General features: G+C 39.8%; 1 protein-coding gene across 4 annotated transcripts in view; it reads right to left on the reverse strand.

The window, feature by feature from the left end:
- Positions 1-12,381, reverse strand: part of LAMA3 (laminin subunit alpha 3) — a 100,627-nt gene that overhangs the window by 12,580 nt on the left and 75,666 nt on the right. For all 4 annotated transcript variants that reach the window (XM_040074879.1, XM_040074868.1, XM_040074856.1 and 1 more), the window contains exons 46-60: positions 12,101-12,211; positions 11,889-12,000; positions 11,161-11,328; positions 9,847-10,043; positions 8,985-9,101; positions 8,324-8,475; positions 6,888-7,029; positions 6,195-6,294; positions 5,692-5,808; positions 5,429-5,608; positions 3,409-3,551; positions 2,208-2,381; positions 919-1,070; positions 653-815; positions 35-168 (exon numbers count right to left, since the gene is read on the reverse strand). In XM_040074879.1, the coding sequence (XP_039930813.1) occupies positions 35-168; positions 653-815; positions 919-1,070; positions 2,208-2,381; positions 3,409-3,551; positions 5,429-5,608; positions 5,692-5,808; positions 6,195-6,294; positions 6,888-7,029; positions 8,324-8,475; positions 8,985-9,101; positions 9,847-10,043; positions 11,161-11,328; positions 11,889-12,000; positions 12,101-12,211 (2,162 nt within the window). The remainder of the gene's footprint in view (positions 1-34; positions 169-652; positions 816-918; positions 1,071-2,207; positions 2,382-3,408; positions 3,552-5,428; positions 5,609-5,691; positions 5,809-6,194; positions 6,295-6,887; positions 7,030-8,323; positions 8,476-8,984; positions 9,102-9,846; positions 10,044-11,160; positions 11,329-11,888; positions 12,001-12,100; positions 12,212-12,381) is intronic.

A 12,381-nucleotide genomic window follows, 5' to 3' on the forward strand; every position in this document is an offset into this window, starting at 1 on the left:
CACAGAACTTTGAACTTCCGTGTTCATATCATACCTTCTGCAGGGCTGCACTTCAGAGGTGTTGAGATTAAAAGTCCTCTTGAAGTTGTAAAGGCTGATAATATGCTCATTTAGGCTGCTTAATTCAATGCAGCCTTCGTAACGAGGATAGTTGAGATTACGTGGAGGCTGCAAAACAGTGTCATTAAAACCATTTCATCACATTAGCTAACAAAATTTTACATTGCTATCAAATTGCTAAGACTTACTGCAAATATTATTAAGACACAGAATAGGACATTCTAAATATGAAAAAAAAAGATACTACATGCTTTTACATAGTATCCAAACCTTCTGATATGACCCTAGGTGTACTGCAGCACAATTTAAAGTAGAGTCACATGGAACTGGGAACAGTATTTAGCAGGGCCGGACAGGTTTCATGCTTTCCTTGGCAAGTGAAATATCATCATGCTCCCTTCTTGGAGCTCTATCATGGTACAAGCCAGGCAGATTCTGTAGGAAGTAGCATCTCCTTGCTTCTCATCTATTCCTACTGCCATAGATAAACTTTTACACGTGCTTTTGAAAGACTACTAGTTCCAACCTGTACTTGTAAAAACAATGGAATGATTAACATAAAATCTCTTTAAAACGCTAAGAAACTCTGTACCCTAAAATCTGGTGGGTATCCTCCAACATAGAAGACAACACTGCTGGGATCAAGATTGAGGAGCATGTCACTGTCTCCACTGCTTGCACTCCTAGGGCTTTGATAATCTGGAGAAATTGATGTTGCTGCTTTGATGTACTTCAGCTTTGCATATTGGTAAATCCTAAAACCAAGACAGACAGGCAGAATATCACATCACATCACACTAATAAAAGATGTTATTAGCAGGTTTTCAAGAAGATTGCTGTACACTGTGGGTCTTATACCTTTCAAATGTAACTTGATCCATAACAGCTTCCTCAGTTTTGCTTTGAGTCACCAATGACTGCACTCTCACTTCTCCATCACCACCTCCCAGGTTATAGACACAAGTAAGGTAACCATCTTTTACAGCCATACCAATGTACTCCTTGGAAGCCTAAAAATAGCAAAGCAAATAATAATTAATAAATGATTAATTGTAATGAAGGTAAAATACAGCAGAACTTCCTCAGAGACATCATCATGCTGTGCATGAGTCATAAGAAATCCACCCACCCAATGATGAGAATTAAGTTTATCAGTCCTAGGAAGAAAAAATTGTAATTCTCTGTGTTGCACTGATTCAATGAATATAGTTATAAATCAAATGAAAAGTCATGTGTGGCTTCTTATTTTTGCAACAACATTATCCAAAATATTTTTCTCACTTGAAACACCTCTCAGCTAAAGCTATGAAAACTTGACACCTTTACTAAGAATTAGATTCAGCATCTGTTGACTTAAAAAAAATGTTCAGAACAACACTCAATGAAGGACAATGGCTCCTGCTGAGGTGACAGGGAGCAGTCATTTTCCCCCCAAAAAATCACATTTTATTTCTTCAAGATACCGTATTTCAGAAGTAACCATTAAAATGCTTTCAATGGATGTCCTGGCTAGTTATTCAGAGGATAAAAAGATTAAATCCAGTGTAACAAATACCTCTAAACAGCTTTCTCTGTAGGCACAAGACTCACTACAGATACAGCTGCTGTCAAATAACAAGGCTAGAAATCACATGCAGGAAATTTTTAAAACCTTTGATAGCAATCGAGCAAACCTGAAGGCACAAGCAGGTCTGCATTATTCAGCATATTCAGAAGACAAAAAAATTAAGAGCTGAGGGGCTGAATTTAAAAACTGAAATGATCACTTTTTTTTTTTTTTTTTAACAAACAGAGAAAGTCAGAGTGACTTATATTGTGAAAAGCGTCAAAGCTCTGAGGCAGGAGTTGGGCTGTCTTTGTGCTGACTGGTGCAGAAACTGACAGACCCGGTAAGAATGTGTCATGGCATCCATGATGGAGAAGTGACTTTTAAAGGAGCAAAACATCAAAGGACAAGGCTCAGCCACTTGTTAGTTACTTTGCTAGGGAAGGAATGAACAAAACACTTCTACCACCACTTAAAGGGAATTTTACAGAAATGGGCCAACAGTAGCTACAAACTTCAGTCAGAACAGATCACTTCCCATCCTTTTCTCAAAACATGATGTCTGGTCTAAAAACGAGATCAAATATCAAAATATACCTACATCTTTATTACCCAGGTACAGGACAAATCTATTTTCCCTCTGGACGGTGTCTGGTTCTTGCTTGGGACTTTGGATAAATAAGGAAAGTGAAGTATAGCCCTTTAGATCTTCAAGGTTGCTCGGAGGTCGAACCTCTACGCCAGAGCTGCCATTGAACCTCATAGGAACAGCAACCTGTTAAGAAAATCAAAGTTCAGTATGTTACAATTAACTATTGCTACTACTCCTGTTTCACTAGTGTGTTTAATTGCAAAGTAACCCATTTCACATCCTAGTCATGTTTCAGCCATGAATTACCACAGATTTCTCTGATCCTACCAAACAAAATAATTAGCAAACAGACTGGATAATGCAGTAGTCTGTATTCTCAAGACTTAACACAGCACTTTTTGTTCCAGACATCAATTAATCAACCCTTACAATGACTCTGTCAAGTAACTGTTACCTTCAATACACAGACAGGGAAGTCTATGAATTATTGAGATGTCTACAAACACATCCTGGAGCTTCACTTAGCTGGACTTAGACTGTCTGTTGGGAATTACAATGCACCTCTGATGCTATAAAGACACATCCTATTGCAGCTAAATACAGCATGATCACTGATTTCCTCTTATTCACTGTAACTTTAGGCTATTTGTGATGATCTCAGGGATGCTTCTTAGTACCTGAGGCCTCACTATTGCTTCAGCAATTACAGCAGTTGTCTAAATGAGAAAGGGCAGTCTAATAAGGTGCCAGTAGCCAATTTCTAACATCTTGGAGCAGCTGGAGTAATGAGAGCACAGGGCTGTACAACTTTGGCAGTGTCAGCTTTCAATTGACCCTGTATGGGTGGAGAGCAGCCCTGTCTCTAAGCACCAGAGCCAACTCTGTCCCTGCTGCCAAAGCCACCATAGTGTACCTTGGAAGGCAAGAGGCTGCTGTACAAATAAGTATTAGAGAGATGGCTTGGGAAAATAAAACTAATGGGAGAAAGATGCACCAGGATGCTAGGCATCCTGTCATTTTTTTGTATGAACTATTATGCTTTCCATCACCGCAGTTACTTCAGTTGCTGGGTAGTGCTGTTGAATTAAATTTACATCGGGTCTTTCACACACATTTAAATAAAATGATTTAGGAAGAGAAAGAGGAATGAAAGCAGTGCTGTGTATCCAAACCACTGAGGTCAAGCATGATTGTAATGCTCAGGACAGACCTTATTTGCAGCATCTCTTGCCTGCTGAATCAACTCTCTTATGCGATTTATGTTCTCAGAGATGTTGCTTATTGGCATCAGCTGTTGGTTGATACTCCTGATCTTGCTGAACAGATCAGGAAGTTGATTTGTCAAATTTTTTACTGCAATGAAAGAAAGCATATCATTGATATTAAAAAGGAGGAGGAAAACAAGATGCAAAAATATGGTATCGCTACACAGTTATCAGAAAAGCAGTGGAGAGGATAATGACAAAACAGTTTGACTGGTACTACAATATTAGAAAAGCAGTGGACAGGATAATGACAAAACAGTTTTGACGCACTACAACAGACTGGTCCTACAATATTAGGAAGCTCTCACGAAAAGTTGCAGTTTATACAGAGGCTATTGTACTTCTGAAATTTGTGGCCAAAGGTATTTGCACAAGCAGTCAGAATCAGCACTTCCAAAAATGTTTCAGGAAAAGGTCCAGAAAAAAGCATTAAATAGGGCAGCAATGCAGTCTACAACATTATTACCCAGTGGCTGTGAACACTAGGGGAGAATGAGGATAAAGGACAGCAGACAGTACTCAGGCTCATAGCATCTCCCACTGGCACTGTCAGAGAGTGAATAATGGGGTAGGCAGGCTGCTGGCCTGGCTGAGTAGGGCATGGATTTTATTCTTGTGTCAAGGTTGCTAATCAGCACAGTTTAGTAGTGAGTCTTACAGTATCTGGCCAAGTTTATTTCAGAGAAAAGAAAATACGATGAGAATTTCAACTTTCATTATGATAGGAAACAATTTCTCATCTCCTGTGACTGCAAAAAGCCAAAACCAAAACAAAAAAACCCCACCCTGAAAGTATTTGCAGACTTCAACCCTATGATGCAGAAGGTAAATAAAATTAAAACCAGACCTTTTGTTTTTCTAAATATGACTTATAAACCAATTTCATAACTGCAGGAATGACTTACAAGCATGCAGGACTAGCCCTTGCATTTATATTATTTAAAATGTTTTCTTCTTACTTGACTTTATCAGACAAAGCTGCTGAAAAGATGCAAAATGAAATTGTTTGGGAATGGGATTGTCCCTTATTTTGTATTCAGCACAGGGTCCGTACAATCCTTTTAACTGAATTTCAGCTAACAGACATGTAGTCCAAGGTAATTGTCTAGGGCCCTTCTCTAGCCAATGTAGTAGAAAATCACATAATGATAGAGCAGCCAAGGTTTGAAGGAACCTCTGGAGGTCTCAATGTCCCACCCCCGTGTTCAAGCAGGGCCACCTAGGTCCAGTTGCCCAGAATTCTGTCTAGGCAGGCTTCTGAATATTCCTGAGGATGGAGACAGCACAACATCTCTAGACAACGTGTGCCAGTACTCAGTCACCCCCACAGTAAAATAACTCTTTTGTCACATTCAGAGGTGATCTCATGTGTTTCAACCTTTTACCCCAAGGGCACATTGCTGGCTCATCTTCAACTCTGTGCCCACCAAGACCCCCAGATCTTTTTCTACAAAGTTTTTTTTCCAGCTTGGCCACCTGCTCAGCCTATACTGGTACATGGGTTTATTTCTTCTTAGGTGCAGGACTTCTTGTTGGAATACATAAGGTTCCTGGCAGTTTATTTTCACAGCCTGTTGAGGTTTGTCTGGATGGCAGCACGATCCTCTGATGTATCAGCCACTCCTTCCAGTTTAGTGTGAGGAGCAAATGTGCTGAGGCACATTCTGCCTCATCCAGATCATTAACAAAGATGGTGAAAAGGATCAAACCCAGCATTGATTCCTGAGGTCCCGCATTAGTCACTGGCTTCCAAATCTTTAGAGACCAGACATGGCACTAGCTTTTAACATATAGCACAGAATGGCCTGAGTCACCCTTTGCTGTGCCTGTCCCTTTCTACTGGCCATAAAAGAAGTTCAGAATACTAGCTTAGGGTACGTGCCTAACTTTTGAATGATTAAAGCTCCTGCTGCAAAGCTGGCCATGTTCACCCTACAGTGATTTGGCACACAGCACCTGCAATACCTGAATTGTTTGCTTCCATCAGTGCTTTATTGAAGCTGGCACTCTGTGTGCTTCCATAGTTACTCTTAATTCTTTCCACTTCTGCTTTAATTGGGACCAGTTCATCCAACACACTATTGGTGACAGAGTCAGCATTTTCTGCCATGTTCCTTGCACTGGTGATGATGCTGTCGATGTCACCTGAAACACACAGAAATGAGCATGCAGATCCTTACAGTAACAGATGAAAGGGGCAGGCCAGAAGCGATGGCTAAGTAACAAACCTCTGTCTATCCCGTTGAGATTGTTTTGAGCAGTGACAAGATCAATTTTCAGTGCATTCGTCTTTCCATCAGTGACATCGAGTCTTTGCTTTAGGTCTTCAAGGTTTGGACCAAGAGCTGCAAAACAGTGAAAGCCTCATGAGAATTTTGAAGAAAGATACCAATTTTCCGCTGGACAGATGGTGTTGCAGCACTTGTCTACACTCTTACACAGCTCATGCTGCCACTGAGCATTGAGTACACTGCAAAACAAGTACAAGGCAAAGGATTTGCTGGACAGGAGTACTGCAAAGGTGTATAGCACAGCACAAGCAGGAAATCTACTTTCTTGCCTTTTTTCCATGGGAAATAACCACCACAAAAAGTGTAACGGAACTGTAATGGAACTATCATTTTTCATTGAAAATGTGCTGAAGGGCTTTGCTGAGATGTGAAAATTCATGGTTCAAAGAAAACTTCTCATGCTGTGTCAACATTTCTAGTACCACTTTCTTTCTTAGTACCTTGCAATGTCCTTTTAGCCTCCTGTGCTTGATCCATGAGTGTACTGCTCTCAGCTTTTAACCTCGCAGCTTTTCCTGATAGGTCTTCTCTCTTCACAGTCTGATAACAGAAGCATGGTACTGTAAGATCACTTGATAATTACATTAAAATTTAAAGAGTAAAAGAGAGAGCCAATTTAAAGAATCCCCAGCTCTACAAGGGCAGAGATGTCATCTAACGAACAATCACCTTTAACACCAACTACCAAGGTTAATTTAAGCATACTACAACCTTGATCTTTAGCAAACTTCAGATGGATTTTAGGGCATAGGAGGAAATTACTAGCATACAGCTGTTGGATGTTATGCCTCTGCTGAAGAGCTTGTGGGTATTAGCAATGCAGAGTAAAAGAGAATACCTGAAATCACCTGCAATGATTACCAAGCTTGCCTTGTAAGATCTCTATATTTTGCACTGAAAGCAACAGTGAGTACTCATATGGGCAGTCCCATCGGAAAGGCAGTAATTGGCCTGGTTAACGCTGAGCCAAGATTAATTAATCAATGTGCAGAACAGCAGCTCATATAAAAGGTCACAGAAAAATAGAGCATGCCAAGACATGCAGGTACTAGATTTTGGGGCCACTGCGATAGTTGGAATAAAACTCCGGTTGTAACAAGTTTACCAGCATTTGGCCACTTACTGATACTTACTGATAAAGCTGAGTCAGCTGCTTTCCCAGCCTGGTTGGCGGCCTCCTCCGCTGCCTTGATGGCACCAATAATATTGTCATAGGCAGTAGAAGCTTCCACAGCACAGCCTACCAACTCGTCCTTCCTGGCACTGTTCTTTATTCTGTGGGAAACAGGGAGAAAAATGCAGCCTTCTGCCAAGGCTGTGAGATGGATTCCGAATAGATCTGAGTTCAGTATTTTTTAAGTAACGCCAACACAGAAAATGTTTTTCCATTAGATCTGTAACTTCACTCTACAAAAATATCAAATTTGGAGATAGACCAACATGGAAAGACTCTTCAGAAGACAGGATAAGTTCAGGCGTGTAGAAAAGCACAGCTGTGAGACACCAAAGTAGCCTAGAAATGATTTAAGACAGAGAGAATTCACCAAAACATATGGTCAATATTAAGGCACCTCAATCACAAACCTCCAAACACAATTCAGTTAAGAGGAATTCAGAGAACTGTAGATGTCAGATCATCAGACCTTTTGTGTTTTCCCCAAGAACCAGCACAGCAGCTCTGGAATCAGAAACAACAGACAAAATCTCTTCTACCCACTCCCTGTGAACTGTACAACTGTCTAGTATTAACTGCCTTGTATTTGTGAGAATAGTGCCTTCTTAATTGAAAAATATTATACTGAAAACTAACAAAAAAGTTATGAAAATGTGGGGTTTTTACCCAAGAATTTTACAGTGACGTTAGGTATTTTGGAATTTAACTTTCTGAGACCTTCTAGTTTGTCGTCTAGCAATGACAAAATGTGAACAATTTGCGTAGGGAAAAATAAATCAGGACTTCACTTCTTTTTTTTTTTCATTTTGTTCTAATCTATCACAGAAGGCCTCCAAAACCCTTCTCATAATTCCAATGCAAAGCACAAATAATGGAGAGAGAAACACTTGAGTCCTATCAAGTTTATCATATTTTTGCCTTTCTAGAAGATGAGAAAACTAGAGGAGGTCCTTTCCTACACAGTGCTGAGCAGGCATGTCTGAAGACCGCCAAGGCAGCCTTTATTCCAATTATTTGCCTCAATTCTTTGATAACATAAAAGCATCCCTGAGTTTGAGTACCTGAAATAACTCTACAATAAATATGCTAAACTTCTTCCCAATCTGTACATGAGGATTTTCTCTTGCTAGTAAGATGTTAATGAAGTGTTAGTACAGTAGTTTAAAACAGTATTGTGTGAGTTAACACTTCTTGAGGGAAAAAATCAGGAAGAATACAGGAAGATCTGTTTTTTGGAGAAAAAGAAAACTTCTGTACATCATGAAGAAGCAGAAAGAGACCAACTTAATTTCTCTCTAGCTTTGCAAATGGTTATAAAAGCAAGCAAAATTACAGACCATCACCACCACAGATGTTCTGTACAAAAAATACTCATTTACAGGAATGGCAACATACTCTTCCAGCTGTTTTGCCAAATCTTGCAAAGATTTGGCATGTTCCTCGGCCCTCACCACCAGTGGTTCTTTGCTTGCTGATGAGAGATTTGCCACTCTTTCATTCATATCCTTCCTTGCTCCATCCAGCTGAGCAGCCAGGACTTCATATTCCTGTGGTTTTAAAAAGATATAATTTTATTTGTACATTTTATAATTTCATTTTGTCCATGACTACTTCCGTGCTACACATACCTTGCACCCGAGGAGACCAAAGGGGAAAACATTCCCTTCCAACTTACTCTGTAGGTTACTGGAAACAACTGGCGGTCCTTACATTATGTTTCCAGACCCATTACATAAAAGCTGAGTCAGAGCAAAGACCCCTCTAGCCTAGCATCTTGCCTCTCTAACAGTGGCTAAAAGCAATTAAACCAGAAAGAAATACAAGAATAGCACAACCGCTTATAGTATTTCTCACAGATGTTCTCCCAAATTCTGATATCTGCAGCTCAGCGTCTTCATCAGACACATCACAACCCGCAACAAGCTTCTTTCACAGAAACCTGTGCAGGCAGGCAGACTCCTTTTGCATCCAGGATGGGCTGTGACTGGCTCAGATAAGCCTCAACTCCAACAAGATATTGGGATTTTTAACCCTCTCTTTAGGTGGTAAACTTTACCTCTTTGCTCTCTTGCAATAACCCAAGTACACTCTTAGCTTGTGTCAGGGAAGATCGGGCTGAGCTCAGAATATCCAAGACACCATTCTGTTGCACATTTGTCTTTTCAATGCGTTTCTGAGGAAAATGAGAAGTTGAACAACATGTGAATGAGTTAAGAAAAGGGGCAGGAAAAGTCGTATCTTGAAACCAAAATTAAAAACATCCAAAACAACAAACCCAAACCAAATTTAGCTGGCAGTAGGACTTACCAAGGGTACTGTCACATTTTTTTTGTCTTAAATAGGGACGTAAGTGTGCTAAACCAGTGATACATCTCAGCAAGACCACAGTTAAGATAATGTGTCCTGCAGCACACACTTACTCCTTCTACTATTTTACCAGCGCTAAAATTCAAACACTGCTTAGCAATAACAGCTGTTCCTTGTCCTGGTGAGACCTCAGAAGCTGTTCTGTAGAACATTAATCCCAAATAATTTAACAGTATTGCACACATTTTTGCTCCCATCTTTCATGGCTGTTCAAGCTAAATACTTTAAAGAACTTACTGTGAAAAGTACATCAGCATCAGGAATTTGGTCTAGAAAAGGAAACAAAAACACTAGTGGCTGCTGGAAAGATGGGCTGGGAAAGCACTCTCCTTCCCTGCTCTCGTCAGAGCTATGTCTTGGTCACACCGAGAAGCCATAAGCAGCAGTGCACTACATTTATACCTCTCCATACACACATCAGAAGATGGAAAGAGACCCTGAAGAAAGTCTAAAGAATTAGTGCTGCTTGGCTTTGTGAGGTCAAAAGCAGCAAGCAAAACCACTTCTTATCTTCTGAGCTTTATTTTTTTTCACCTGAACCCCAACATTACCTTAATATCTTCTAACAGAACTGTGTTGTCTCTGTTTAAGCCTTCAGCCTGCTTGATTTGTCCTGTCGCATCGTTCAGAGCTTCACGAAGGTCAGTGATTTTGGATTCATATTCATTCAGTGCATCCCTCACAACTTTTATAAGCCCACGATTTTCTTGGTGATACTTTTGTAGTTCATTCTTAATACGTGCCAGTACTGCAGTATCAGGATCAGAAAGAAAAGTTTTGTTCAGAGAAGAAGGGAACTAAAACAAACTTTTATTAAAAAGGGCTCAACACTTAGGATTATACATCTGTTCTTGTGTGAACTGAGCATCTTCTGCAATGCTAATTTCAGTGCTACTATAGCAAAGATACTATTTAGCATCTCGCTGGATCAAATCTGCTCAATAGTTTGCTGCTGCAGACACAGAGCACAGATAAATGTTTTCTTAATCAAGTAAGGATGAGGCTAATCTGAAAATACTAATTTTCTTTTTTTATATGGAAATAACAATTTCATCAGCAATTTCATCTACAATGTAGACATCTACAACTGCGTTAGTTATTAAAGCCTCCTCTGTAATCAATGGAGAGATATAGGCACATTTCATTTCAAAGAATATGGGAACCCAAAAGATGCCAAACTAATCATACTCTTAAGCATGCCCATTTCATTGCTGACAAAACAGGATACAGAAGAATCACTCAGAGGTAGGCATCAATGTTCAAGGCTGATGGAAATTAACTGTCACTCATATGGGCTTTCACATTCCTCCTGGTTAGGAGATAAGCCTGCAACTTTTCTTGATGTCTCCACTGTCTGGAATCAAGTTTCTGAATGTCCCAGTCAAACACTTGTAGAGAACATGACAGGGAGTACAACTAGTGCAACTAGAAGTCCAGAACTTCCTCGTCCTTGTTTGACCTGGCCCTTGGACTACTCTAGCAGCTTCTGAAAATCTGTTGTTAAACTGAAAATGCAATTCCTCTAAAATAACTCTATATATTACTGCCTATCTCTTACAATACACAGAAGCATCGCATAGGGTGTGTTACGATTTGCTGTGTCTTTATTTTACTGAGATTGATCTCATTACAAAAGAAGGATCTACTGGGTTTCTTCCCCAGCTCAACCCATTTTTTTCCGTAACACACTCAAAATGCCTTTAAATCCCCTCTAGAACAACCACTTTCCTGTTGACCAACAACAGCAACAAATATCAGGGATACACTGCAAAAGGCTGCTCCCTCTACTCCAACCCAATCAATAACTTTTCAGATTTAAGACTGATCTTTCTAGAAAGCCAGAAGCTGAGAGAACAAGAGCTTACACCGCTGAGCTTCCGTTCGCTCCTTCTCTGCCTCAGCTTGAAGCTGGCCAAAGTTGCGGTTCCGCATCTCTGCCATCATGCGCTGAGCTTCGGCCAGCTCTTCAGAGGCATCTCCCAGGGGCAGGTTGTTCCCTTCTCCGTTTGTACCAGCTATCTGCTCCAAGAGCGCTGAAAAGAAAGCACTGTTGAATTTAAAAACAGGATGTGCTTAGGCCTATTATGCTGAAACAATGGGGCCAACATCCTTTCTGAGATGGATCTGCTTCATTAATGAATTCAGGAATAGGCACGTCTTACTTTTTTCCTTAATGAAGCAGATCCATTTTGCATTAATTCTATTAAGATTAAAAGTATCCCATGACACACAATCGGAGAGAGCAAGATGGCATTGGCCAAGTTCTCAGCAATAATTTTAAGCTTCTAACGATAAAGAGCCCATGATAAAAACCCTGAACAAAGTCAGAACTTGAGTCAGGATAGTGAAATTTGTAGCTCAAAAAGTCTCTGTAGTGGAACTTCTCTGTCCCTTTTCACTTCATAGGGAAAGCAGGGTGCTAAACTAACGTTATATATTACATTTCTAATAGGAAGAGTGAATTCTATAGCTGTGACTAAATTCTGATTTATGAATTTGTTTTCTAAGAAAACCTCTTACGTGTAATTAAGAATACTGTAATAAGCTGAAAAGATGCTATAAAACAAAGTGTGAGTTAGAAATTACTTTTTACCTTGTATATTTTTGACCACTACTTGTATCTGTGAAACCAAATCCTTTCCTTTCTGATGAGTTTGGCCAAAATTGTTAAATAATTTCTCAGCTTCTTTGTAGTTCATTTCAGCCTGGCAAGGAAAAAACCTGTTAGATTAGAAGGATCTGGATACAGCATGCTAATACATGGAGTCAGGAGAGGTGTACTTTTAAATTGATTTGGTAAGTCACCTTTTCCTGGAGAGCATTTACATCACGATCCAGTTTAATGAAGTCTGTCTCCAACTCATCTACCTTTGAACCTTGATTATGAACAACAGAGCGGTAGTTGTTCAATAAGACCTGAAAAGAAAGGAAAAAAATAATCCAATAAAACACCCACTGCACAACAGACAAAAAGCAAAAAATCCACTGGATTAAATCTTTACCCAAGTAAATAAAAGCAGAATTACTGATATGAAAACATGAACAATTCCATCCCAAAACCTGGGGGTTTTATCTGTGAGTATTGC

This window comes from Hirundo rustica, chromosome 1 (assembly GCF_015227805.2).
Source record: "Hirundo rustica isolate bHirRus1 chromosome 1, bHirRus1.pri.v3, whole genome shotgun sequence".
NCBI lineage: Eukaryota > Metazoa > Chordata > Aves > Passeriformes > Hirundinidae > Hirundo > Hirundo rustica.